The 23,021-nt window shown below is 31.6% G+C and overlaps 4 protein-coding genes and 1 non-coding gene across 5 annotated transcripts; all 5 read right to left on the bottom strand.

Moving 5' to 3' along the window:
• Window positions 1-48: 48 nt before the first annotated feature.
• LOC103498145 (uncharacterized) lies at window positions 49-3,390 on the bottom strand. The gene is made up of 9 exons (XM_008460648.3): window positions 2,762-3,390; window positions 2,547-2,663; window positions 1,701-2,016; window positions 1,206-1,617; window positions 1,025-1,124; window positions 883-942; window positions 715-804; window positions 511-615; window positions 49-420 (listed from the first exon to the last, which is right to left on the bottom strand). The coding sequence occupies exons 1-9, from the start codon at window positions 2,834-2,836 to the stop codon at window positions 112-114; spliced, it is 1,584 nt and encodes a 527-aa protein (XP_008458870.1). The 5' UTR covers window positions 2,837-3,390; the 3' UTR covers window positions 49-111.
• A 1,758-nt stretch (window positions 3,391-5,148) lies between these two features.
• Window positions 5,149-5,220, bottom strand: TRNAK-UUU (transfer RNA lysine (anticodon UUU)). Its single transcript has one exon. It is a non-coding gene; the product is annotated as a tRNA-Lys (tRNA).
• Window positions 5,221-6,401: 1,181 nt separating this feature from the next.
• On the bottom strand, window positions 6,402-8,612 carry LOC103498144 (16 kDa phloem protein 1-like). Its single transcript, XM_008460647.3, has 5 exons — window positions 8,323-8,612; window positions 7,810-7,875; window positions 7,192-7,330; window positions 6,715-6,850; window positions 6,402-6,610 (listed from the first exon to the last, which is right to left on the bottom strand). Exons 1-5 carry the CDS (start codon window positions 8,387-8,389, stop codon window positions 6,557-6,559), a joined length of 462 nt encoding a protein of 153 aa, XP_008458869.1. The 5' UTR covers window positions 8,390-8,612; the 3' UTR covers window positions 6,402-6,556.
• Window positions 8,613-10,518: 1,906 nt separating this feature from the next.
• On the bottom strand, window positions 10,519-12,359 carry LOC103498143 (16 kDa phloem protein 1-like). Its single transcript, XM_008460645.3, has 5 exons — window positions 12,203-12,359; window positions 11,974-12,039; window positions 11,390-11,528; window positions 10,932-11,067; window positions 10,519-10,837 (listed from the first exon to the last, which is right to left on the bottom strand). The coding sequence occupies exons 1-5, from the start codon at window positions 12,267-12,269 to the stop codon at window positions 10,784-10,786; spliced, it is 462 nt and encodes a 153-aa protein (XP_008458867.1). The 5' UTR covers window positions 12,270-12,359; the 3' UTR covers window positions 10,519-10,783.
• A 5,424-nt stretch (window positions 12,360-17,783) lies between these two features.
• On the bottom strand, window positions 17,784-20,911 carry LOC103498142 (receptor-like cytoplasmic kinase 176). The gene is made up of 6 exons (XM_008460644.3): window positions 20,297-20,911; window positions 19,492-19,811; window positions 19,169-19,304; window positions 18,898-19,040; window positions 18,688-18,811; window positions 17,784-18,505 (listed from the first exon to the last, which is right to left on the bottom strand). Exons 1-6 carry the CDS (start codon window positions 20,346-20,348, stop codon window positions 18,075-18,077), a joined length of 1,206 nt encoding a protein of 401 aa, XP_008458866.1. The 5' UTR covers window positions 20,349-20,911; the 3' UTR covers window positions 17,784-18,074.
• Window positions 20,912-23,021: the final 2,110 nt, after the last annotated feature.

Genomic DNA, 23,021 nt, shown 5'->3' on the forward strand with positions numbered 1-23,021 from the left:
GAAGAGATGACCATTTATTTGGCATAATACAAATGAAAATTACATGGCTAAGACTTTCCTAACCAGACAGGTTGAATAAAGAGAAAAATTGCATTTGCATACAAATTTAGGCTACATGGGCAGTAAGTATCGAAACTCGGAATCATAAGGTTGGATTTCCACCATTTTATGAACAGAAGATTTAGTTTCACCATTCAAACACTCCATTATAGACCTCTTCAAGGTTGCAGAACGAGGAAGTTGGCTATAAATCCATTCCAACAGTGATTCCATATCGTCTGCGAAGTCTTTCATGTGCCATTGAAGAAGCTTGGGCACCATTATCTTCTTCTTGCTTGTCATCCCTACCGATGCTTCCAAATACTCCACTTTTGCCAACCCCAACTCATTCACCACTTCCTCTGCAGTGTACACCCTTAACTTCACAAAGTTTCAACAATTCGTTTCTGTCAATTTTCTTTCAAGATTCATCCGGTCTCATAATATATGTAGCAGAAGAAAGACACTTACTGCAGGAGATGACCAACTGCCTCGACACAATGCAAATGTCACATTTGGTTCTGGATATCCTAAGCCGTAAGCATGTCGAAGCAGCATTTCTTTCTCATCCAAAGGCTTTAAAGAGAACTTGTTCGATTAATTATCTCCTTGTGTAATGAAAGTGATGGTACTTGTTTTGAAGTATACAGTTTACTATACAAGATAATCACTTACATATTTCGTTTCCGCTTCGCTTGGATGACGAAGAATGAAATGTTCAATAGCCAGAGCATTGAGAACTATTCCACCAACATTGAGAGCAGCCTGCAGGCCATTGGAATCGCATATGCCTCAGAGAAGCTCGATGATAATGGTATTACAGGTTAGGAGATTGGCATATACCTTATTCATCAAAGCCCCGAGTTTTTCTATTGTCGATGGCTGCCCATGTTCGAGAAATGCCTGAAATTTTTGTGATTAAAGTCAGTATATTGGAATAGGAGCATGTCTATTATTCATCAGTGTCTTACATGTCTTACAGTACATGCATTATAGAGGAGTTATATATGTTTATCCAAAATGCTAACTTCTGTTTGTATGTCAAAAAGGTCAAGTCCACACTCCTCAGCTTATGAATCAAAACCCTGCAGCGAACGGAAACACAACATTTTCACCTTTTCAGCTTAACTTGAGGCAATCATCAGGTTAAACAGACTTCTAGTTACCTTAATTTTCTGATTGACGCCGAGCACTCGGGCAATCGACGGATGTCGAAAGATGTTCGTGTTATATGAATGAAATTCTTGTAAGGGCCAATATCCTTGACAGTTCCTTCTGAGTCGAGCAATATGCTATAAGGATTGGGATTGGATGAGCTATAATCAAAAGACAAGGTGAGTTGAGGCGCTTTGCAACTAAAGCTTGTCTTTGCAATGCAGCGCTTTGAGTTGATACATGAAAGGCCATGTTTTGGTATATTTGGTGAAGTTTGGCTGTTGTTTGATGGTTGATTAAGATCCAGATAAATGCTTATGAGACACTTGATTAACTGTTCTGAAATCTCATTTGGTGTTTCAATACAAGTCCCTTTCTCGAATTGACTTTGGTTTCGACTTCTCGTCATGTTCTTCCTAGCACCTGCGTTGCAATTTGCATAGTCTTAAACATTGAAAATTGAAAACAAGAAGAAGCAAATGCAGCAAAATGGGAAGATGGATTACCAGTAGAAGACATGGTAATTTGGATATCAGAAGCAGCACTTGAAGAGAATCTCCTTTCACTAAGCATTATATCTTTTCTAAGTTCATCATAATGCTGAGATCTTGATCTTTGGCCATTAATCAGTGAGTTGCTATTAATTTCAGGCCCATTTAAGAGCAAGTTCTGTTGGCAAAGACTTCTGAGGCGCTGCTGAATTTCCCATTCCTTATTCTGTTCTTTCTCTTTGTATAAGTTGAATTTCAACTCTTCAACCTTTTTTTCTAATCTATCAATCTCTCTTTCCACTGCTCCCAATTCTTCCATAACTAACTGCACCTGCAGATAACAAGGAATCATACATGTCCTGTTGCTTTTGCTTGGGAAATTGGCACGAATTGCCTATTTCCCTGGAGACTAAAATGAGATCTCACCAAACTTCTGAAAACATACGTGGATATGAAATTATCAACATGAAAAAAAATGCAAGCATGATGGACCTTGCTTCTCCTCCCGATTCTCGCTTCTCGTTGTACCATCTTCTTTCTCTTTTCTTTCCTCTTTCTCGATGGAAAGATGGAGAGCAAGCATGAATTGGAATTTGATCAAAAAGAGCGAGAACCGAAGGAAAAAACAGAGAAAGAAGGAGAGCAACGTGTATTGAGGAGCCAGATACAGAAGCGAGATGGAGAATTAAGGAGCTAGCCCATCACACATGTATTTTAGTTACTTTGGTAATTTCACTAACAAAAGGCCAAAAGAAAAAAAAAAAAGGAGAAAACCATAGCTCGAATGGTGAAATTCATTTGAATCCTTGAAAAGAAGCCATCCATACAAAAAGATACCAATGCAGAAAAGACTAGGCTTACCTGAGGGGGTAAAGTAGAAGCAACATGAGGATGAGACAAGAGAGGACCATGAAGAGCCCAATGAAGAGCTTTGTTGAGGGCCTGTTCACCATGCAATTCTGCTTGCAACTTCATAACCTAAAGAGAAAAGGATAGATTATTAATTACAGCATTAGTTTATGTGTTTCTCTTTCAAAATACTTAAAAGAAAAAAGAAAAAGAAAATGATCTCTGACTTGACTCTCAAGATCAAGTTTATGCTGCTGATGCTCATCTGGTGTTGGCTCCATTAGAAAGTCTTCAAATTTCATTATTTTTGGGGGTTGACAAAAACATATAGAACCATATAAAGTGAAAACTGAAGAAAATCCTAAAAAGGGTTTTTATTTAAAATGAACGAGAAGAGAGAGAGAGAGAGAGAGAGAGAAGGAAAGTGGTGGGGTGCCATTAAAGATGACATGGGAAGGTCAAAAAATGAAAATTGGTAAAGAGTTGACCAAAAAGATTTGAGGTCTAGAAGGCAAGTTTGTGAAAAGGAAAGTGAGAAGATGTATATTAGGATTTGATTAGAGATGGGTCTGCTGCGGTGGAAGAATATGTTTTATTTCTTTTTCATTTTTTAATATCATTTTTAGATATTCATTTAAGATTTATTAAAAGTAAGAAAATTTGAATGGAAATGAAGGGTTACGTTGGTATTAAATGTATAGAGATTGGGAAGTTGATGATTTATTTTAGTTTTTGGGTGAGAAATAAGAATGTTGAATTCATAAATATGAGAGGTGGGCGGTGAGGAACGTGAAGTACATGAATACAAAACACATAACAGAGAAATTATATGTTGAAGATAAATTGATTGAGACAAAGAGAGAGAGGGAACTGAATTTGAGGATGATCCAGAGATAAATGCTTTTTATGTCAGAATTGAACAAATATTTTCAAGTTTTAAGGTAACAATTAATCTTTTTGTTTTGTATTTCTTTTTTCTCTTTCAGATAGTAACGATTGTAAACATACATTCTATTCTTTTGGGTGAAAAATATTTCTCAACTTAAAGAAAAATGCTATTCAACTTTTTAAAATACTACTTTTACTATTAATGTTTTGTTTTAAAAATGCTATTCTAACTTTTTAAAATTTTAAACAATATGTTTATACTAAATAGAATAACATACATAAAACTAGAAAATTTATATGTTTCATGTAACAAAATAAGAAAAGCTCGTGACACACAATCATTTTTCATAAATTTTATATATTTCCTTCGATTTATATTTCTTTTGCAATTTATTAATCTTGGATCATCTCAATTAATTGCCCAAAATCAAATAACTAAAGGTATAAATCTTTCATTCTGAGACATCTCGGAACAATGTATACTCGAGATTGATTAAAATAAAGACAAAATTCTTTCATCCTGAGCTATCTCAATGTCACAAAGACTCGAGATTCAATAACGAAAAGAAGAATAATACTTGCATCTCGAGGCATGGTATGTTCCAAATCGTGTATCAAAATCTACACAATCGTGAAAATCGTGTATCGCACGTGTGTGAACGCATGTTGACTAAGGTAATCTTAGTATTTTATATTGTGGGTCTATGAGTTTTTTTCATTTTTAAAATTGTTTTAGATAGTATAAATATTTTACCATTTGTTATATCTTTGAAAAAATCCTCGAAAAAAGAAATTACTCTTATTGTTAGTATACGAACACAAACGGTTAATACTAGTTTAAAAATATCATTGAAGTTTAAAAAATTGCAACAATACCACTGGGCTTAAAATTTTTTAAAAATCATATATAGTCTCAACTTTCTCTTATTTGTCTAATTCTTATATCAATTTATTAATAGTTGAATATAAACCAAAATTTTAAAATAAAGCATAAAATTCCACAAAAATTAGAATGAAAATCGCCATTTAGAACTTACCATAAATATCCAAATACAAAAAAAAAAAAAAAAAGTGGATGATTAGCACTAACAAATCCTCTTGGTTAATTTGAAAAAAAAAGAAAAAAAAAAGCATACAACTATGTTGAAATATATAAATTCTAAAATCCTCGACGCTTTCATTATTGTCTTTAATTTCTTTTGGTCATAATATATATATACCTAAACCTAAATGTGTAATTTCCTGTAATGAGATAGACAAAGAGATCAAACAATTAACAAGAATGAAATGTAAAATCCTAAATTAATGTAACCTAATGTTTAGTTTGAGAAAGTGTAGTGATACATATTTTATGTATATAAAAAAAAAATGCTAATTAAGAAAAGATTGAAAATACTTGTGTATTCAAAAACTAATTAGGTAAACCAAAATATTTCACAAATCTCAAAATTGGATTAATTCCAAAGTATATGAATAATACTTCGATGAGATTTGATTTGTAGCCAACGGGGAGTTCATTGAAAGAAAAATAATTTGAAAAAAGAAATACATTTTAGCATTTAATGTATAACAAATTTGCAAACAAAACATCATATTCAAACATTTTTGATTTTTAATTTCTTCTTCCAAAAATCTACCAAATAAAAAAAAAGAACGAAAGGGAGTATGCAATGTAATGAAAAACAAATATATATATATTCATTAATAACCAAAGTGAAGTTGGTAGCGCCGTCTGTGGGGATCGAACCCACGACCACGTGGTTAAAAGCCACGCGCTCTACCACTGAGCTAAGACGGCTTTGGGGATTGAATGCATTACGTTCCATATAATAATAATTACTAAAATACAGCTCTTCAAAATACATTTAACACATCGGCCTTCCTTTCTTGTTTTGCAGTAATAATAATAATAATAACACATTTACTTTTTCATTTTTTCCATTCCAGAAGCTTCTTTATTCACCAAACATTCAAATGGTGTCTATCTTACTAAGCCAAAGAAAAACTTATTACTTAATCACAAACTTCTAAATAATTAAATTTGAGATTAATTGGAAGTTCGCATGTCTTCTATATTCAAATTTTACATATTTTATTTGACATTTCTTCTTCAAAAGTTTTTTTTTTTTTTTTTTTAAAAATTACATTCTTCCAATTTTGTAGATTTGACAATTTAATTTCCTAATGGATTTGGCTATAATTGATGTTTTCATTGTTTTTCTTTACACATTTTGGAGGCTAATTAATTGATGTTTTCATTGTTTCTCTTTATACATTTTGGATGCCGTGTTTTGTTCTTTTGTGTAGTTAATAAATAAATGTATGTTTCCTATATTTAGGATATCTATTTTACTTGATTTTGACTCTTTCAAGATATACTATGTTGTATTCGTCATATTACAAAATATAAGTATATATGTTACTCTATTATATTCAATCAATAGAACCCTTCACGTAATATATATTTTGTCTATTGTTTCATTATATACCTTATTTTATTCCTCATATTTTATATAGATAATAAAATAGGCTTAATTTGGCTTATATGTTAAATATAAAGCCTAAATTCATATGATTAAGTCATGAGAGACTTGATTCATAAGCCAAACAAGTCCAAGCTCACAGAATCCATTTTGGAAGTTCAGAAAGAATTGTTAGCAAAACACGTTGCTTCTAAATTACGATTTTATTTGATCTGAATTTAAAATCAAAACTTGAAATTATGAAATAGTAGGCGGACAATCTTCTCTTTCTTTTTCTTTTATAACAATATTTGGGAGTGGGTGAACCCAACGCTGTATGCTTGTTTTGGTGCATGCAGATGGGCTTTTCCCACTTACCCAAAATATCATTCATTGGACGAACCAATTATCACACAACTAAAATACTCAACAATTCTTCAACCGGAACAAGTCAATGTTAGATTATTTAACATAGAATCAAAAAGAGAGAAAAAAATAAATAAATAAATAAACATCCTTCCCAAGAAAATCAGCTTTATAAAAGAACATTCGTTGTGTAGGTTCAATCTTTTCTATACGCAAAATTATACAATAGATAAATGAAGATAACAGAATAACATGCTACAGAGAAAAACTTTCCATACATTCATCTTTGAGGCTAAAGACGCCACCTTAGTATTCACTTTGCTTCCATCCTCCCACTTCTTCTCTGTCATATTCTGTTTCCTATTTCATTTCATCAAACCAAACAAGCAACTTTATAAACAAATGTTCACCTCATTTTCATCCCTTTAACAGTTCACATTCAAGGACTAAAGATGTTCAATTACCTTCTGCGTGAAGGTCACTCCAACTAGAATTTCTCCAGTGTAGTTAAGATTGTCTCCCACGATGCTATATTTTTGAGGCCGTAACTCGGACGTGCCATTCTCAGCTCCAAGAGCTAATAAGTCTTTCACATATATCCTGTAATAGTCGTTTGACACTTCTTTCCAATAAGCAACAAATGAAGATACAGAACTTTCTATCATATAGAACTTTGGTAAACCAGATCAATCTATTTGAAAGTGGTGGTGGTAAAGTAATCTAACATTCTTATTAATTATTATACTCTAGATCCATCGATGCATTTTTTTAGTTCAACAATTACAAGGTGGAGGACAGATCAGTTCAACAATTACAAGGTGGAGGACAGATCTTGCCCATTACCGTTGAGCTTAGATTACTCTAACAGATTCATCAATGCATTTAACTTCCCATCTTTTTCATGAGCTTACAATTTCGTAAAAGAAGATCAAGGGTCTTACGTGGTTTGGCCTAAAAAGTCATCAGCAGAAAAGGTGTCATGGTCCATGATCTTGAGGATGATCTTGAAGTCGTCACCGCTTCCGGGGTACTCAGCTCTGAATGTAAATTTCTCATTCCATACTGGACTTCCTCCTTCATCTGTATCATTAAAGTAATACAAATAAGAAGGCCACTTCGCTTTGAATTTGATTACCCTTTGTTTCACAATCACTAATAACCTCTAGTGCACATCTCACTTTCCCAAATCCAAATTCAATCTTATGACTAAAGTTCAAACCCAGAATGAAAAACTGACCCATTTAATTCAACAAACCGAACCCCATAACTGAAAATTTGTGTATTCAACTCCAGTTCCCAGGAAAATACTCCATGAGGAGCTTTAGTAGATCATACATAAAGTATTTAAGAGAAACAAATGAACTAATACCATAATATATACCAATCCAGTAGATGTTTTGGCTAAGAATTAAGGATAAGTCTCCCCAAGAAGTCTATCAAAGAGAGTCGATAAATACATAAGAGAGATTCTTAAAAAGAAACTATTAAAAATTGATCACCTCATATATAATAGTTCATCATTTATGAGGATTGGAAACAAAAAACAGGGAAATACTCACTTCTGGCGACACTGCTCTTGCGTTCTTGGCCTTTATATTGAATCAGAACATAAGGGTCAATTCCACCTGCCATATGAAAAGAACATCAATTGCTGAACGAGAAAGCTAACAGCATTGTCATTATCCACATTAAATTAGCTTAATCACAAACTTAATTCATACTAGTTTATCCAGATCAAACAGCTTGATTCAACAATATAAAGAAACTTAATTCATACTAATTTATCCAGATCAAACAGCTTGATTCAACAATATAAAGAAACTTAATTCATACTAATTTATCCAGATCAAACAGCTTGATTCAACAATATAAAGAAACCAGAGATTGTATTGTAATCTAACAACAGTCTACAAGAAGAAAAATTGAATTCTTCTTTTTAGATGTAAATTAGTGATAAAAAACCCCAAAAAATGGGGAAATAGAAATAATCTGAAGAAGACCCAGGTACCAAAAGAAAGGGTAGGTACAATTTGTGCAAAGAAGAGGGTATGAAAATGAAGAAAAAGCAATACCCAGAAAATCTGTGCCTCCAAGTCCTTTGGCGTTTACCAATTTGACCTCCAAAGTTCCAATCGCCATGGCTGTGTGTTGTGATTGTTGAGATGTTGAAGGAATAAGAAATGGGGAGTGGCAAGGGGTTTATATAATTGTCAAGATCGATGACCAACCAAGCAAGCAGACGGGGCCCGCGACCAAGAATCTTGATAGCCATGTCTTTTGAAAAGTTCCCAAATATCTTTTTCTTTACTTCATTCTTCAAGTGGGGAAGGATGTGACTCGGTTTGGGAAAAGCACAAAGTTTTGAACTTTTGGATTTTGATGGCTTTGCCATTCCCTTTTTATTTTTTCCGAAACATTATTTTCTACCCATATGGCACTAGAAGTGTGATTAGAGAATTATAACATGGAACATGTTGGGAACCAAAGGCAGGGTTTTGGAATAATTATATAAGACTAGACCCTTCCTAATACTACTATTTAAAAATCATCCGATAAACAATATTTAAAAACTTCATATTTCTTACAATATTTATTACTTTCTACAATTTTTACTATTTCACATTCATCATTTTTCTATTTTTTTTTGTTGTGTTTATTATTTCCTTCTCAAACTAAAATAATCTATACCCTAACTGATTTTTATCACTTTAACAACAAAATGAAATCATAACATGCTAACTTCAAAATGAGAGGCTATTAGTAAAAAACTAAAGAATTTTTAATTATCTCTTTAATTAGAGTATTAGAAAGTAATAATGGTGTTGTTAGGAAGATATTAAAAGTAAAGGATAAGGCTAACTAATGTTGAATATTTTTTTTTAATTAGCTTCACATGTAATATAAGTCTAAACATAAGAGGTATTTAAAATATTTGGGTGCATTGTCCATGTTGTGCACAGCCACATACCCAAAGGAGAAAAGAGAAATTAAAACAACAAGAGCTCTTCTTGTGTCCCTCTTGATATCCTTCTCAACATCTTTTTCTTCCTTTTAAGTTTTTTAGAAGTTTGGTATTTACTTCCGTTTTGTTTAACATATATTTGTCCTCTTCCTCAATGATGATTCAAAAGGTTACTTAATATTGAGTTTAATATTTTTGAAATATTTCTCATTAAAACAATTGTGCTTAAAAAAAGATTTTCTAAAAGGGTGTTTTATTTTTTTAAATATAACAAACTATTAAAATATTTATACTGTATAAAATAATTCTAAAAACAGAAAAAAGTCATAGGCCCTCAATAGAAAATACAAAAAATGCCCAAGTTAACATGCGATTAAATCAATCATATGCTCGTACAAGTAATTTTCTTCTAAACGATCGGTACTACAATCTAAACAAATGATCTATTGTTGTTTACGTCATCATACACGATCGTGTAATTATTTTTTAACAATTGAAAAAATGTTTCAAATTTGATCGTGTAGTCCATTAAAAACTTCAAATCTAATGATCGTGTTGACCATGCTAAATAATTGTGTTAACTATGGTAAGCGATCGTCAAATCATGTTAACATGATCGTTTGGATCATTTTAAACGATGGAAAAAATATTTCAAATTTAAACGATTATGTTGACAATGGTAAATGATTATTTAAATCATGTCAAAATAATATTTAGACAATCTTGATATTCTTGAATATGAGGAAAATGAAATAACTTCAAGAATCTGGCCGAAAACAATGAAAATGAAACAAGAGGTTTAAATAGAAGAATGAATCGACTAAAAATAGAAGAAAGAAAATTTGGAAGAAGAAATTAAAAAATTTAGAAGAGAAAATAAATAAATCACGTAATATTCAAGAACAAATATAAAAAAATGAAAATATTATAATAAGTTTCATGGAGTTTTGCTTTTTGTCAGACGAGTTTTAAAATATTTTTTGTATTTTATTACATTTATGAAAAATCTAACATTTTTTTTTAAGTTTATTCAAAACACATTTATTTCAGTGAATCTCAAAGGCAATGATTTTGAGGGGATTTTACTTTTCTTGCCATTGCTTCCTTATTTTCCCATATTATGAATAGATTCCTTTGTTCATATTTTTCATTTTAGGAGTTTTTTAATTCTTCAAACGTCGAATTAAAGTATCAATTTTATTAAAAGAAAAAAAGAAGAAGAAGAATTATGTTATTATACAAAATAGATACATTTTATTTTTCTATTGATGTATAGAGCGAGTGAATCAAATTTATGACTTGGAAGTTGATAAGTATAATTTCTATGTTATTTTAGTTATGCTTATTTAGCACATCCAAATGTGCTTTTACCACGGAGTCTATATAGGATGAAGTAATTATTAACACACCATTAAATACCCAACAAATTAACCACAGCCTTTCCTAAGAAAAACAGCTCCACAAAAGAACATTAAATTGTGAAGCAGAATTGTACAATAGTAATATGAATGATAAAGAATAACATGCTACAAATGGGGACATTCATCATTGAATCTAAAGAAGCAGCCACCTTAGTATCCACTTTGCTTCCATCCTCCCACTTCTTCTCCGTCGTATTCTGTTACCTATTTCATTTCATCAAACCAAATAAGCAACTTTATAGACTAATTTTCATCTCATTTTCATCCCTTTAACAGTGACTAAAAGATGCTCAATTACCTTTTGAGTGAACGTCACTCCTACTTGAATTTCTCCATTGTAGTTAAGATTGTCTCCCACAACACGATACTTTTGAGGCCCTAACTCCGACACACCATTCTCAACTCCAAGAGCTAATAAATCTTTGACATATATCCTGTAATAGTCATTTGGGATTTTGTTTCAATAAGCAATAAATGAAGAAACATTCTTACTTTCTATGTCATTGTGTTTCAATCTATAACTATACACCCAATTTTAGTAAACCAGATCAGTCTATTTGAAAGTGGTTGTGGTAGGGTTATATTGTGATTACTTCTCGTTATACTTCATATTCAATGGAGTGGGACTGAACCTCCAACCTCTAGGGAAGAAGGTTATGTCTTGAACTAAGCTCATTTTACAAGATTTACCCATGCATTTAACTTCCAATCTTTTTCATGACCTTACAATTTGTAAAGGAAGATCAAGGGTCTTACGAGGCTTGGCCAATGAAATCATCAGCAGAGAAGGTGTCATGGTCCATGATCTTGAGGATGATCTTGAAGTTGTCGCCGGTTCCGGGGTACTCGGCTTTGAATATAAATTTCTCATTCCACACTGGACTTCCTCCTTCATCTGCACCGTTAGAAATGACACAAATAAGAATGCAACTTTGCTTTGAAAATGTTTATCCTTTGTTTCTCAATCACTAATGACAACCTCTAGTGCACACTCACTTTCCCAAAATCAAATTCAATCTTATGACTAAAATTCCAAATCCAGAATGACAAATTGATCCCTTTAATTCACAAACCAAACTGAAAATTTGTGTATTCAACTCCAATTCCCAGGAAAATACCCCTCGAAGAGCCTTTATTAGATCATATATAAAGTATTCGAGAGGAAAAAAAATGTAATAATAACATATTATATACCAATATAGTAGATAGAATTCTATCTAAGAATCTTGATTAAGGTACAAATGTTAATGAATACGTAAGAGAGATTCTAAAAAAGAAACACCATAAATATAATAGTTTATCATTTATGAGATTGGAAACATAAAAGAGGGAAAACTAACTTCTGGCAACACTGCTCTTGTGTTCTTGGCCTTTATACTGAATCAAAACATAAGGGTCAATTCTACCTGCCATTTGAGAAGAAAATCATTTGTTTTCAACAAGAAAGAACAGCATAGTCATTAAAAACTGGGAAAATAGAAAAAATGCGAAGAAGCCCCAGGTATCAAAAGAACGAGTAGGTACAATTTGTGGAAAGAAGAGGGTATGAGAATGAAGAAAAAGCAATACCCAGAAAATCTGTGCCTCGAAGTCCTTTGGCGTTTGCCAATTTGACCTCCAAAGTTCCAATGGCCATGGCTGTGTTTTGTGATTGTTGAGAGTTGAGAGTTGGAATGAATAAGAAATGGGGAGTGGGAATGGGTTTATATAGTTGTCAAGTTGGATGACCGGTTAAGCAAGCAGACGGGCGGCGATGACCAAGAATGTTGATGGCCATTGTCTTTTTAAAAATTTCCAAATTGCGTTTACTTTTCTTCAAGTCTTCAAATGGGAAGGATGCGATGCGACTCGGTTTCGCAAAAGAACAGAGTTATGAACTTTTGAATTTTGATGGCTTTGCCATTCCATTACACTAATGACTTTTCTTCTCTTTTCTCAACATTTTTTCCTTAGATGGCATTAGAAATTGTGATAAAAAAAATTATAACCTTGTGATAGGGAAATAAGAAAGAATGTTTTTATGTTGTTCTAATGTTCCATAAGAATATGAATGTCTTCAGATAGTTATTAGTCAAAGATTCATTTATACTTTAGTTATCCAATTAGTTACACAATCCAAGAGAGAGAATGGGGTTTGTGAGATGTATGTTAAAAGTAGAGAATAACACTCATTATTTTAAAATCTCCTTAACCTATCTAAATAGCTTATGGGTAAATATAAATACTTCTTTTAAGTTTATCTAGAAGATGGCAGATACCTGTCTTATCTTAAAAGAAATTATGAAGAAAAAAAAAAAAATTCTTTGCATTTCATAAGAACCGAAGGAAACGTTTTGGAAGGAATGAGTTATTATAATTCTGGATTGGACTATAATCGAGTGTAAGTTATTTTAGTTTGGATTATAAAAACATGTGTTTGGTATGCAAACTATTTTAGTTTGATAAATAAACAGTAAACACTATAAGTGAGACAATAAAAAATATAACAAATGTAAAATAATAAAAGTGGTAGCAAATAATAAATACTATAGTAAATAATAACATTTACTATAGTTAATTGAAATATTTTTAAATAATATTTACGGCAACAAATTATAGTTTTTGTTTAAAGGGATCCATAAAGAATTTGTTTTGAAATTTTGTTAGGATAAACCATAGAAATTTTCTACGTTAAATTATAAAATAACATAGAAATATCATCTAAGGATATCACGTTTATTGTGCCCTAATTTGCAGAAGAAGCAAAGCAAAGATAGAAACAAAAAGAAAAACCTAATATTGTGTAATATCACTTTCCAATTTTAAACACATCAAAGTCAGCATCTAAATGGATATAATATAACTAATCAAATTTGATATTGTGTAATATCACTTTCCAATTGTGATTCTTCATTCTATATTTTCTTAAATACCATTTCACTTTAAAGATAAAGATTTATAGATATTTACCTTAATATCCTAATGTCTTTTTTCGATTTAACTCCATATTTTTGTAGATGTTTCTATTTTATTTTCAGAGTAATACTTACGTAAATGATTGCATTTAAGTCTATACTCTCTCTTCTTCTACACAAACCTAATAAACAACAAAAAAAAAAAAAATAATAATAATAAATAAATAAACTTTTACTATTTTTATTACAGAAAAACCAATTGATGTATAAAAAGGGGTATTTTAAAAAATATAACGATAAAATATTTATACTCTATAGAATAATTTTGAAAACGGAAAAAGCCCACGAGCCTATAATAAAAATACAAAAAATGTCTCATTGACCACACCGTCAACAATACGCGTGTTACTCGATCATTTAGATTTGGTAGCTACCAAAATCTAAACGACATTTTTTTCGAGATCATTTATATTTAGTACACGATTTTGAACAACCAAATAACAGTTTGAAAAAAAAAAAAGACAATGGAAAGGAAAAAAAAATCACATAGAAAGAGGAGAAGAAGACGATAAAAGGAAGGACAAACCTGAAATATTTAAAAAGATAGCCAACTTCATAGGCTTCATTTTGTCACGGAGCCATAAATATATTATTTCTGGTATGAAAAGGTATAAAAATTGGTACACAGAGTTTTACTATATTTATTTTTTCAGTACTCAAATAAAAAGGTAATAAAAATTCAACCTGAAGTAAAACATCATTTGACACAATAATTTTATTTGGGTCAAAGTTACTTAAAATGTTAACAATATCATAACATTTTTTCATTTTGAACATTAAAATTTGCATAGGGATGAAATTGAAAATTGATTCCAACTATATATATTTTGCCCTTGTGTTCAACATGTGAAATGAGATTTCAAATACTTAATTTCTTGGTGTATATGTGAAATGAGAATTCAAACATTGATCTCTTGGTCTAAGTATATATTTCTTTTATTCTACCAGTTTGACCCCAATAATTCAAAGGAATATATTCATGCAAAATATAATATAATATAATTATATATATATATATGGGTATTTTGTAGAAATATGGTATTTTTTGAAATTATTGACAAAAATAGGGTGAGGTGAAAAGAAATTGCAAAAATAGGGTGATGGGGCAAACTATTGTCAAAAATAGAGTGAATCTGGAATTTTTGGAAGGAAATCGTGTATGAGGTACACGATTTACCATGAAATCGTGTACCTCATACACGATTTCCATGGAAGTCGTGTACGGGGTACACGACTTCCACATCAGCTTGGACTTGTTGACCGTCCAAGTGCCGTCCAACGTGGCAAGAAGTCGTGTACCCGGTACACGACTTCTGTGCTTTAATAGTATGTTGTTATTTAATTTTTATTATTATTATTATTATTACTACTATTATGTTTAGTGTTGTTATTATTATTATTATTATTATCATTATTAGTATATATTATTATTATTATTGTAATTATTATTATTGTTATTATTATTATTAGTATTATTATGTTATTATTATTTTTATCAATATTATTATTATTATTATTATTATTAGAATTATTATTGGATGACAACTCAAATTATGTTTAGCAAATACTTGTGTTAGTTTCCTTTATGAAGATTTTAATATAATTTCGGTGTAAACGATATGTTATAAATTTCAATTGAATCCAGATATGGATGTCACTGAATGTGCAGAAGCCCGTGTTTCCCATTTTTTTAGCTTTTTCATCGCATATTCTGTATAAACTTCGCCACGGTCAACTGCTTCACTTATCTCAGCTCTTCGGCGTTCAAAATACAGAATTGTGCGATAAAATGTTAATCTAACCAAAGATGTCATGGGTAACATACGAGCTCCTTTAAATACCCCATTCATACATTCAGCTGCGTTGCTTGTCATCCACCCATATCGATACCCATTATCGTGAGACTGTGTCCATTTTTGTAAATCAATATCTTCAAAGAATTCAAGACACTCTGGGTTCAGTTGTTTTATTTCTTTCATGTTTCTTATAAATTTGCGCCTTTGGTGTTGATTACCTGCCCTAAACACCAAATCTTTTAGTTGCTTCGATTTGTATTTATTATTGAAGTTGCTAGCAACATGACGAAGACAATATCGATGGAATGCTCGTGGTTCACTCCAACCTATCTCCTCATTATTAATGGCAGAAAGAATGCCCCTATGCCTGTCGGAGATCAAGCAAATGCACCTATGCCTGTCGGAGATCAAGCTCATTGTACGATTTGTCCCAATCACCAAAAACAGCAACCAAAGCTTTCCTCTTCGCTTGCCACACCCGTCTGTATTTAACCGTGTAACCATACTGTTGTTTTATCATTTCCATGAGCACAGACACAGTAACCATACTGTTATTATTATTATTATTATTATTATTATTATTATTATTATTATTATTATTATTATTATTATTATTATTATTATTATTATGATGATGATTATTATTATTACCGTAATAATAATAATTATTATTATTATAATTATATATTATTATTATTATTATTATACATTATTATTATTATTATTATTATTATTATTATTATTATTATTATTATTATTATTATTATTATTATTATTATTATTATTATTATATTTCAATAATAATAATATCATTATTATTATTATTATTATTATTATTATTATTATTATTATTATTATAATATTTCAATAATAATAATATTATTATTTATTATTATACATTATTATTATTATTAATATCATTATTATTATTATTATTATTATTATTATTATTATTATTATTATTATTATTATATTTCAATAATATATAACAAACTAAAAACAATACATAACTATTTCAATAATATTCCTAAAATATATAACAACCTAAAACTAATATACAACTAATAAAGAAAAATATATATCTAACAACCTAATAACAATACATAATTAATAATAATTATTCCAATAATATTCTAAAAATATACAACAACCTAAAATCAATATATAACTAATAAATACAAATATATAAATATCAAAAAATAATATACAACTAATAAATAAATATATACAACATAATAAAACTTACCTCAATGGAGTTGGATGGAGAAGAAATGTAGAGAAAATAGTTGAGGAGTAAAGGAGAAGAGGAAGTTTGGGAAGATAGTGAAGAAAAGGAAGAGAGGAAAGGGAAATTTGTTGAGATGAAGGAAGAGAGGAAAGGGAAATTTGTTGAGAGAGGAAATGGATTGAAGGATGCATAAATGAAATCGGGTGGGGGGGTTTTATAGGCAGGGAAGTCGTGTAAATGGGACACGACTTCCTGCATGCCCGACACGTGGAAGTTCACGTGATTGAAGTCGTGTACGGTGTACACGACTTCCGCGCTAACAGACAAATTGGCAGTCAACGTTACTGTTGACTGCCATCTGTCAGTACGGAAATCGTGTACGTCGTACACGATTTCCTCGCTACCCGACAAACTGGCAGTCAACCTGACTGTTGACTGCCACGTCTCAGGAAAACGTGTACGTGGTACACGACGCCAGTCAGAAGTCGTGTACCACGTACACGACTCCAGTCATTTGTCGTGGCCGCCGTTCACGATGCCGACTCAAATCGTGTAGGTGTCCCACGATTTTGGTGAAGTCGTGTACCCGGTACACGACTTCACTACCCTATTTTTGACATTTCTTTTCGATCGGCCCTATTTTTGATAATACTTTCATAAACTACATTATTTAAAAAAAAAATTCTATATATATATATATATATATATATATATATATATATATATATATATATATATATATATATATATATATATATTGGGTATGTTCAAATTAGGCACCACATGGGATTTGATTTCCTTTTGAGAAAGCTTAAAAGACACTCAAGTTCTTTACAGCGATGGCTTTAAAACTCGAGCAGCTGCTGCTTTTCAAGATGTGGACAACCCCAAAAGCGAAAACTTTCCATCTTTTATTCTTTTTAGAGGGTTTTATTGTTAGATCCATATAAAAATAAAATATTTTCATTTGCCAATAAAGCACTGCAAACCTTTCTATTATGACATTATATATGAACTACCTTTTCACAAACGCTTTTGTGATTAAGTACTCGTCCCACGAACATATGAAATCTAACATTTTCATTTTTCTCATAGAAGATATCATGTTAGGTCTATCAACATAACCCATCCCTAATACAATATGTTATAAAATCCAGTAGTAGATTATGATGTAAACAAAATGTTAAAATTTTATATGTTTGTGAGGGTGGATCAACATAAATATGTGATATTGATACCTCTGTCTTAGTGGAATCAAATCTTATTCTTATCAAAGCCAGAAACAGGAAAACACGAGTGGGGGAGGGACTGATTCTGGGGGAAAATTAACAAAAACTGCAAAGAAGAAACTGTACAATGTTTCAGTACAAACATGAGGGGGGTCATCCAAATACAATCTTTACCTCCTCGGTTCGGCTGAAATGTTAGCCTGTTCGCCAGATGTTCTTCTTCCGTCCCATTTTCTATAGATTTAGTACTGAAGCTGATGGCCTAGGATAAGAAACAGGTTTGTTATTTGTGGAGCCACTGCCTTGGCTGGATGTGTTTAAGGGTTCGCTTATAGTTGCCCTTGATCCACTCGTTTCACTCGAATCCTGAAGTTGTTCCAATGCTTTCACGACTGCGTTCATGTTTGGTCTTAACTTAGGTTCTGTTGATATACATTGAATGGCAAGTTTAGCCGCTTTTAGTGCTCCTCCGGTCGAATATTGGCTTTCAATTCGTGCGTCCAACATTTGAAGTACTCTTCGTTTGCTAGTGAGGTAAGGTTTTGCCCATTCCACAAGGTTGTGTTCTCCAGATGGTCGGTTTTTGTCTATAGCTCGTCTCCCAGATAGGATCTCGAGAAGAACAACTCCAAAACTATACACATCACTCTTGGCTGTGAGATGACCTTCAAAAGAAGAGGAAATGGCCAGGTTTAACTAGAGTAAGGCAAATCATAATCTAGGAGGAAAATCCAGGGAAAAACTCCAAAAGTAGAAGATAGGCAGAATTTGTAGTAAAAGTTGACCTATAAATTTTCATTAACTCAAAAGTCTGATCTTGGACGTATATGACCAAAATGAAAGATACCTGTGATCATATATTCAGGAGCTGCATAGCCAAATGTTCCCATTACCCTTGTAGAAACATAGCTTCTGTCACCTGTAGGCCCATCTTTGGCTAATCCAAAATCAGAGAGTTTTGCATTATAGTCCTGTCATTTCAAAGTTGCAAACAACTGAGATCAACTACAAATATTTTAGAATCATAGGTTTGAAGAGGTTGAATTGTCTTGCATACCGAATCCAGCAAGATATTAGAGCTTTTAAAGTCCCGATATATTACTTTCGCTTCATCGCTATGTAGAAAAGCTAGACCTTTAGCAGCACCAAGAGCAACTTTCATTCGGAGGCTCCATGATAGAGGTTGAAAGTGAGAACTCCCTGATCCCCCAAAGAAATAAAAAGAGAATCTAAATCATTCTTGCAATTCCCATTGAAGGTTTAACTTTGTTATTCAAGTTGTGAGAGTTTTGATGTAATTGAACAAGTGAAATAAGTGAATAGCTTACTCCTAAATAGATGATTTTCCAAGCTTCCACGAGGCATAAATTCATATACGAGAAGCCGATGCTCATCCTCTAAGCAAAAGCCAATCAATCTCACAAGATTAGGATGGTGCAGCTGGCCTAGATAGTCAATTTCTGTCTGTACATTGAGACATCCACAAATTAATCCTACTTCTTCATAGTTGGACTTGAAATACAAAAGATCATATACCATTTCAAAAGCAGGACAACATGGAGATTTAACTATAAACTCAAAGCTACAATTTGCGTCAGTACAACACCTCAAAGTATAAACCATAGACAATAGTAGATAAAGTGATACTAACCAGCCATTCTCTATGACCCTGAAAACCTTCCTGGTTGAGTTTTTTTACTGCAATGACTAAGCCAGTCCCGGGCTTGGTAACGGCGAAGGACTGTTCATCAATCCACCCCTTAAATACAGAACCAAATCCACCCTCACCCAATACACTATCAGGACGGAAGTTTCGGGTGGCAGCTTTAAGCTCATTGTAGGCAAAGTTTTTCAAGTTGGAGGACTGCAAGATCTCGCCCTCTGTTCGAGGGGTCCGAGGGGTCGAGACAGATGACTTGCTGGTTGAATTCCCTTTATCATTCCCATCTCTTGCATACTTGGAGCTCAACCCTGTGCAGGAGGTATTATTTAAAACTCCTATTGCAAAATGCATATGCAAGACCTAGATACTAAGGGCATAAGTAGAAGATACAATAAAACCACAACATTAACATGAAAATTGATGCTTAATAAGGCTGTTTAATCTAGTTTTTAAGTTGATTCAAAATCTAAAAAGAAACCCCTCAACCAGCAATACCCATTAGAATCAACCCAATACCTGCTTTAGTTTTCCCATAAGAAACATCAAAAACAAAATCCTAAAACTAGAACCTCCAAATACCTTTTGTCAAACCCGCATCTTCTTAAATGAATCATACAAAAATATTCCTAAAATTAGTCACTCCAATCAAACCATTTCAGCTATTAAAGACAACCCAAATCTCAATCCACAAAACCAAAATCAAAGAGAACCCAGAAACAGCAAACACAAGAGATCATAAATTAGAAAACCCAAGTAAATATAAAGTGAAAAATAGAAAGTAAAGGGTTCAAACCGTTGTGAAGAGGGCTCTCAGCTTTAATCCTAGCACTAAGGCAGGACCCCATGAATAATAAGCTCGAAAGAAAGCTATGGAGAGAACAAGTCCAGACGAGGGAAAGTAGGAATAGCGAAAAAGGGTAGAAACAAGGGGTGGAAATGGGGAAAAGGGTGGGAGCTAGAGCAAGGCTAGCCCGTGAATAGGAAGTGGATTTGGGTTGCAAGTGTGAAAAGGGAGAAGGATTTCCATGACCAAGCTGTCAAAGAAGAATCCCAAAATTGGATGAGTTGGAAGGAAAAAGGAAAAAGAAAATCAAATTCAGATGGGTAAGGAAGAAAGAAAGTTTTGGGGGTCCTTGAATTGAACTATAATTTGGGAGTATACGCGTGGTTTTGTTTCTGGTTATGGGGAAATAGTTTTTATTCGTTCCTATCAAGAAAAAGAAGAGGAAATGAAGGGTTTTTATTTCATTTTTAAAGAAGCCGAGGACAAAAGTGTAAAGGGGTTGACTTGGCATTTGGCCTACACTAAGAACTGTCAATGAACAAGTGGGAAAGAGAGAGTTGCAAATGGGAAGAAGTAGATTCAAAATAGCATTAACTTCAGCTGTTGGATGAGTTAACCCTACCCCTAAACCTATGACTATGAGTACCGTTTAACATTAGATGCACATGAATGGAACAAGCTTAGTTGAATGACAAACTTCACAATTTCCCTATTTAAGTATAATTATTTTATTACAAAATATTATATATGACAAAATTATGAATTAGATATATTTTTGGGGATTTTTCAATAAATAATAAAAAGCAAATTACTTACGTTTTATAGAAAAAAAACTGCTGCAAGACAAAAATTCATTACATCTATTTTTCTATAAAGTGTAAATATTTGGTCAAAATTGTTATTTTTGAAAATTTTCCAACTTTTTTATTTTACCTACCTTCATTATTTGTCACAAAAATAGAATCCAAGAATAATGTAAGTCCAAAATAAAAGAATCATTTATTAATATGTCAACTAATGATTGAAATTTGTTCCATTTTAGTTCTTCTATTTTAGTTTTTATATTGTCAATAGATCTTATATTTAAGAGAAATGGTCAAAAATAGCAAATTGAACAAAATATTTACACGAAAAAATAAGTGTAATATATTTTTGTTTTTGAGTGATTTTTTTCTATAAACTGTAAATAGTTCTTTTTTTTTTTTTTAATTTTTGAAAAAGAAGATTAAATTTAGTCTCTCAAAATTAATTTTTACCAAATTTGGTTAAATATAATTCGTGAATATATTTTTAAAATTCACAGTAAAAATACTAATGGATAACAAAATGGTTTTTTTTTTTAAATCAACAATATAAAGTATAAATTATCCTCTATTATTAAATCTAAATTGTTACAAATATAGAAGATTATGTCAATTACTACAAAATTGAACTTGCTTTGTAATTAATTATATCCTACTCTTGAATCAATTTTAGAACTTCTAGAATTGCAAACTTCTTGGCACTCATACCCACCAGAATAAAGTTGATAAATTCGTACTTTAGAATTTCTTTTAGTACCATGAGAGTGCATAATTATTCTTCAAACCAACGATGCATACTACCTATAAGTACAATAGAACAATTTGCATATCATAATAAGATAAAATTCCAACTAAAATTTTTTGAAAGAAATAAACAGAAACTACGACGTAATTAACCAAACCGTGTATTTTCACTAGATATGATGAAAGGACACCTCGTGGAAATGAGGTATAGAACTATAGTAATGTCAAGTATCCATGTAGAAACCTCAACAATATACTTGACCTTTTTCTTCAACATTTGAATAAAAAGTAGAAAACTCAACTAGTTTTTAATGTGAACTATATATGATCCAAACGATCAACTAGACATATTCCCTCCAACAATATGCAACAGCCTCCAAACACGTAGAGCAATGATGTCCACACCAAAAGGCAATAACCTCCCATAGCCAACAATGTCCACACCAAAAGTACATGAAGCATCATCCTGAGAAACCAAACTAGATTTCATTATATAGTCGATCGTGTCCTTTATGATATGAGATACCTTAGCTTACTTTAAAGAAGCAAATACTGATGAGATACCATCCCAAAATTTTTAAGATAAGAAATAATTAATTCAGATCAAAATTGAATCGAGGGATCTTGCATATGATGACAATTTTTGTTACGATGGACAATAACTCAAGCCACGACACAACCTATGTTGAAATCCTCAAGTACGAAGGCAACCTCATTGATAGCCAAACATCTTCAATTGCAAGAAAGAATCCAAACATCGATCTTCAATCGGGTAATGGTAGGAGCGGGAGACTTCGAATCGCATAACACTTTCTTATTTTGGCAACAACTTTAATTTTAAACCTTTTTCTTTTGTTAGGATTTTGCTACATTTATATTCTCAAAGTAAAATAAAATCCTAATAAATCATCGTACATAATTAAACCATCGAAAGTTAAGATAAAAAATATCAGAAAGGGTACCATTTTTGGTATGCTATTTTAAATTTAGTTTTTATTTGGTCTATAAATTTTAAATTATTATATGTTTAGCATAAATTTGGGTTTAGTTTGTATTTGATTACTATATTTTAAATACTATATTCTTTTTATTCAATTTAAGTTTAGTTATAGTAAACTTTAATGTTTTATACCATTAAGCAAGAATTTTCTCACTAATACTCACTTTAGTTAGTTAATTGAAAACAA

Source organism: Cucumis melo, chromosome 9, assembly GCF_025177605.1.
Source record: "Cucumis melo cultivar AY chromosome 9, USDA_Cmelo_AY_1.0, whole genome shotgun sequence".
Lineage (NCBI taxonomy): Eukaryota > Viridiplantae > Streptophyta > Magnoliopsida > Cucurbitales > Cucurbitaceae > Cucumis > Cucumis melo.

Excerpts from the sequence above, each read along its gene's own strand:
- LOC103498144 (XM_008460647.3), bottom strand. The coding sequence starts at position 8,389 with ATGGCGATTGGAACTTTGGAGGTCAAATTGGTAAACGCCAAAGGACTT. Across the intron at positions 7,331-7,809 it reads CAAGAGCAGTGTCGCCAGAA|ATGAAGGAGGAAGTCCAGTA; the intron begins GTGAGTATTTCC and ends TTAATGATACAG. Across the intron at positions 6,851-7,191 it reads GACTTTTTAGGCCAAACCAC|GATATATGTGAAAGACTTAT; the intron begins GTAAGACCCTTG and ends CGACTATTACAG.
- LOC103498145 (XM_008460648.3), bottom strand. The coding sequence starts at position 2,836 with ATGAAATTTGAAGACTTTCTAATGGAGCCAACACCAGATGAGCATCAG. Across the intron at positions 2,664-2,761 it reads AACTTGATCTTGAGAGTCAA|GTTATGAAGTTGCAAGCAGA; the intron begins GTCAGAGATCAT and ends TTTTCTCTTTAG. Across the intron at positions 1,125-1,205 it reads GCGTCAATCAGAAAATTAAG|GGTTTTGATTCATAAGCTGA; the intron begins GTAACTAGAAGT and ends CGTTCGCTGCAG.
- LOC103498143 (XM_008460645.3), bottom strand. The coding sequence starts at position 12,269 with ATGGCCATTGGAACTTTGGAGGTCAAATTGGCAAACGCCAAAGGACTT. Across the intron at positions 12,040-12,202 it reads TCGAGGCACAGATTTTCTGG|GTAGAATTGACCCTTATGTT; the intron begins GTATTGCTTTTT and ends CTCAAATGGCAG. Across the intron at positions 11,529-11,973 it reads CAAGAGCAGTGTTGCCAGAA|ATGAAGGAGGAAGTCCAGTG; the intron begins GTTAGTTTTCCC and ends CTAACGGTGCAG.
- LOC103498142 (XM_008460644.3), bottom strand. The coding sequence starts at position 20,348 with ATGGGGTCCTGCCTTAGTGCTAGGATTAAAGCTGAGAGCCCTCTTCAC. Across the intron at positions 19,041-19,168 it reads GGAAAATCATCTATTTAGGA|GGAGTTCTCACTTTCAACCT; the intron begins GTAAGCTATTCA and ends TTGGGGGATCAG. Across the intron at positions 18,506-18,687 it reads TCCTGAATATATGATCACAG|GTCATCTCACAGCCAAGAGT; the intron begins GTATCTTTCATT and ends CTTCTTTTGAAG.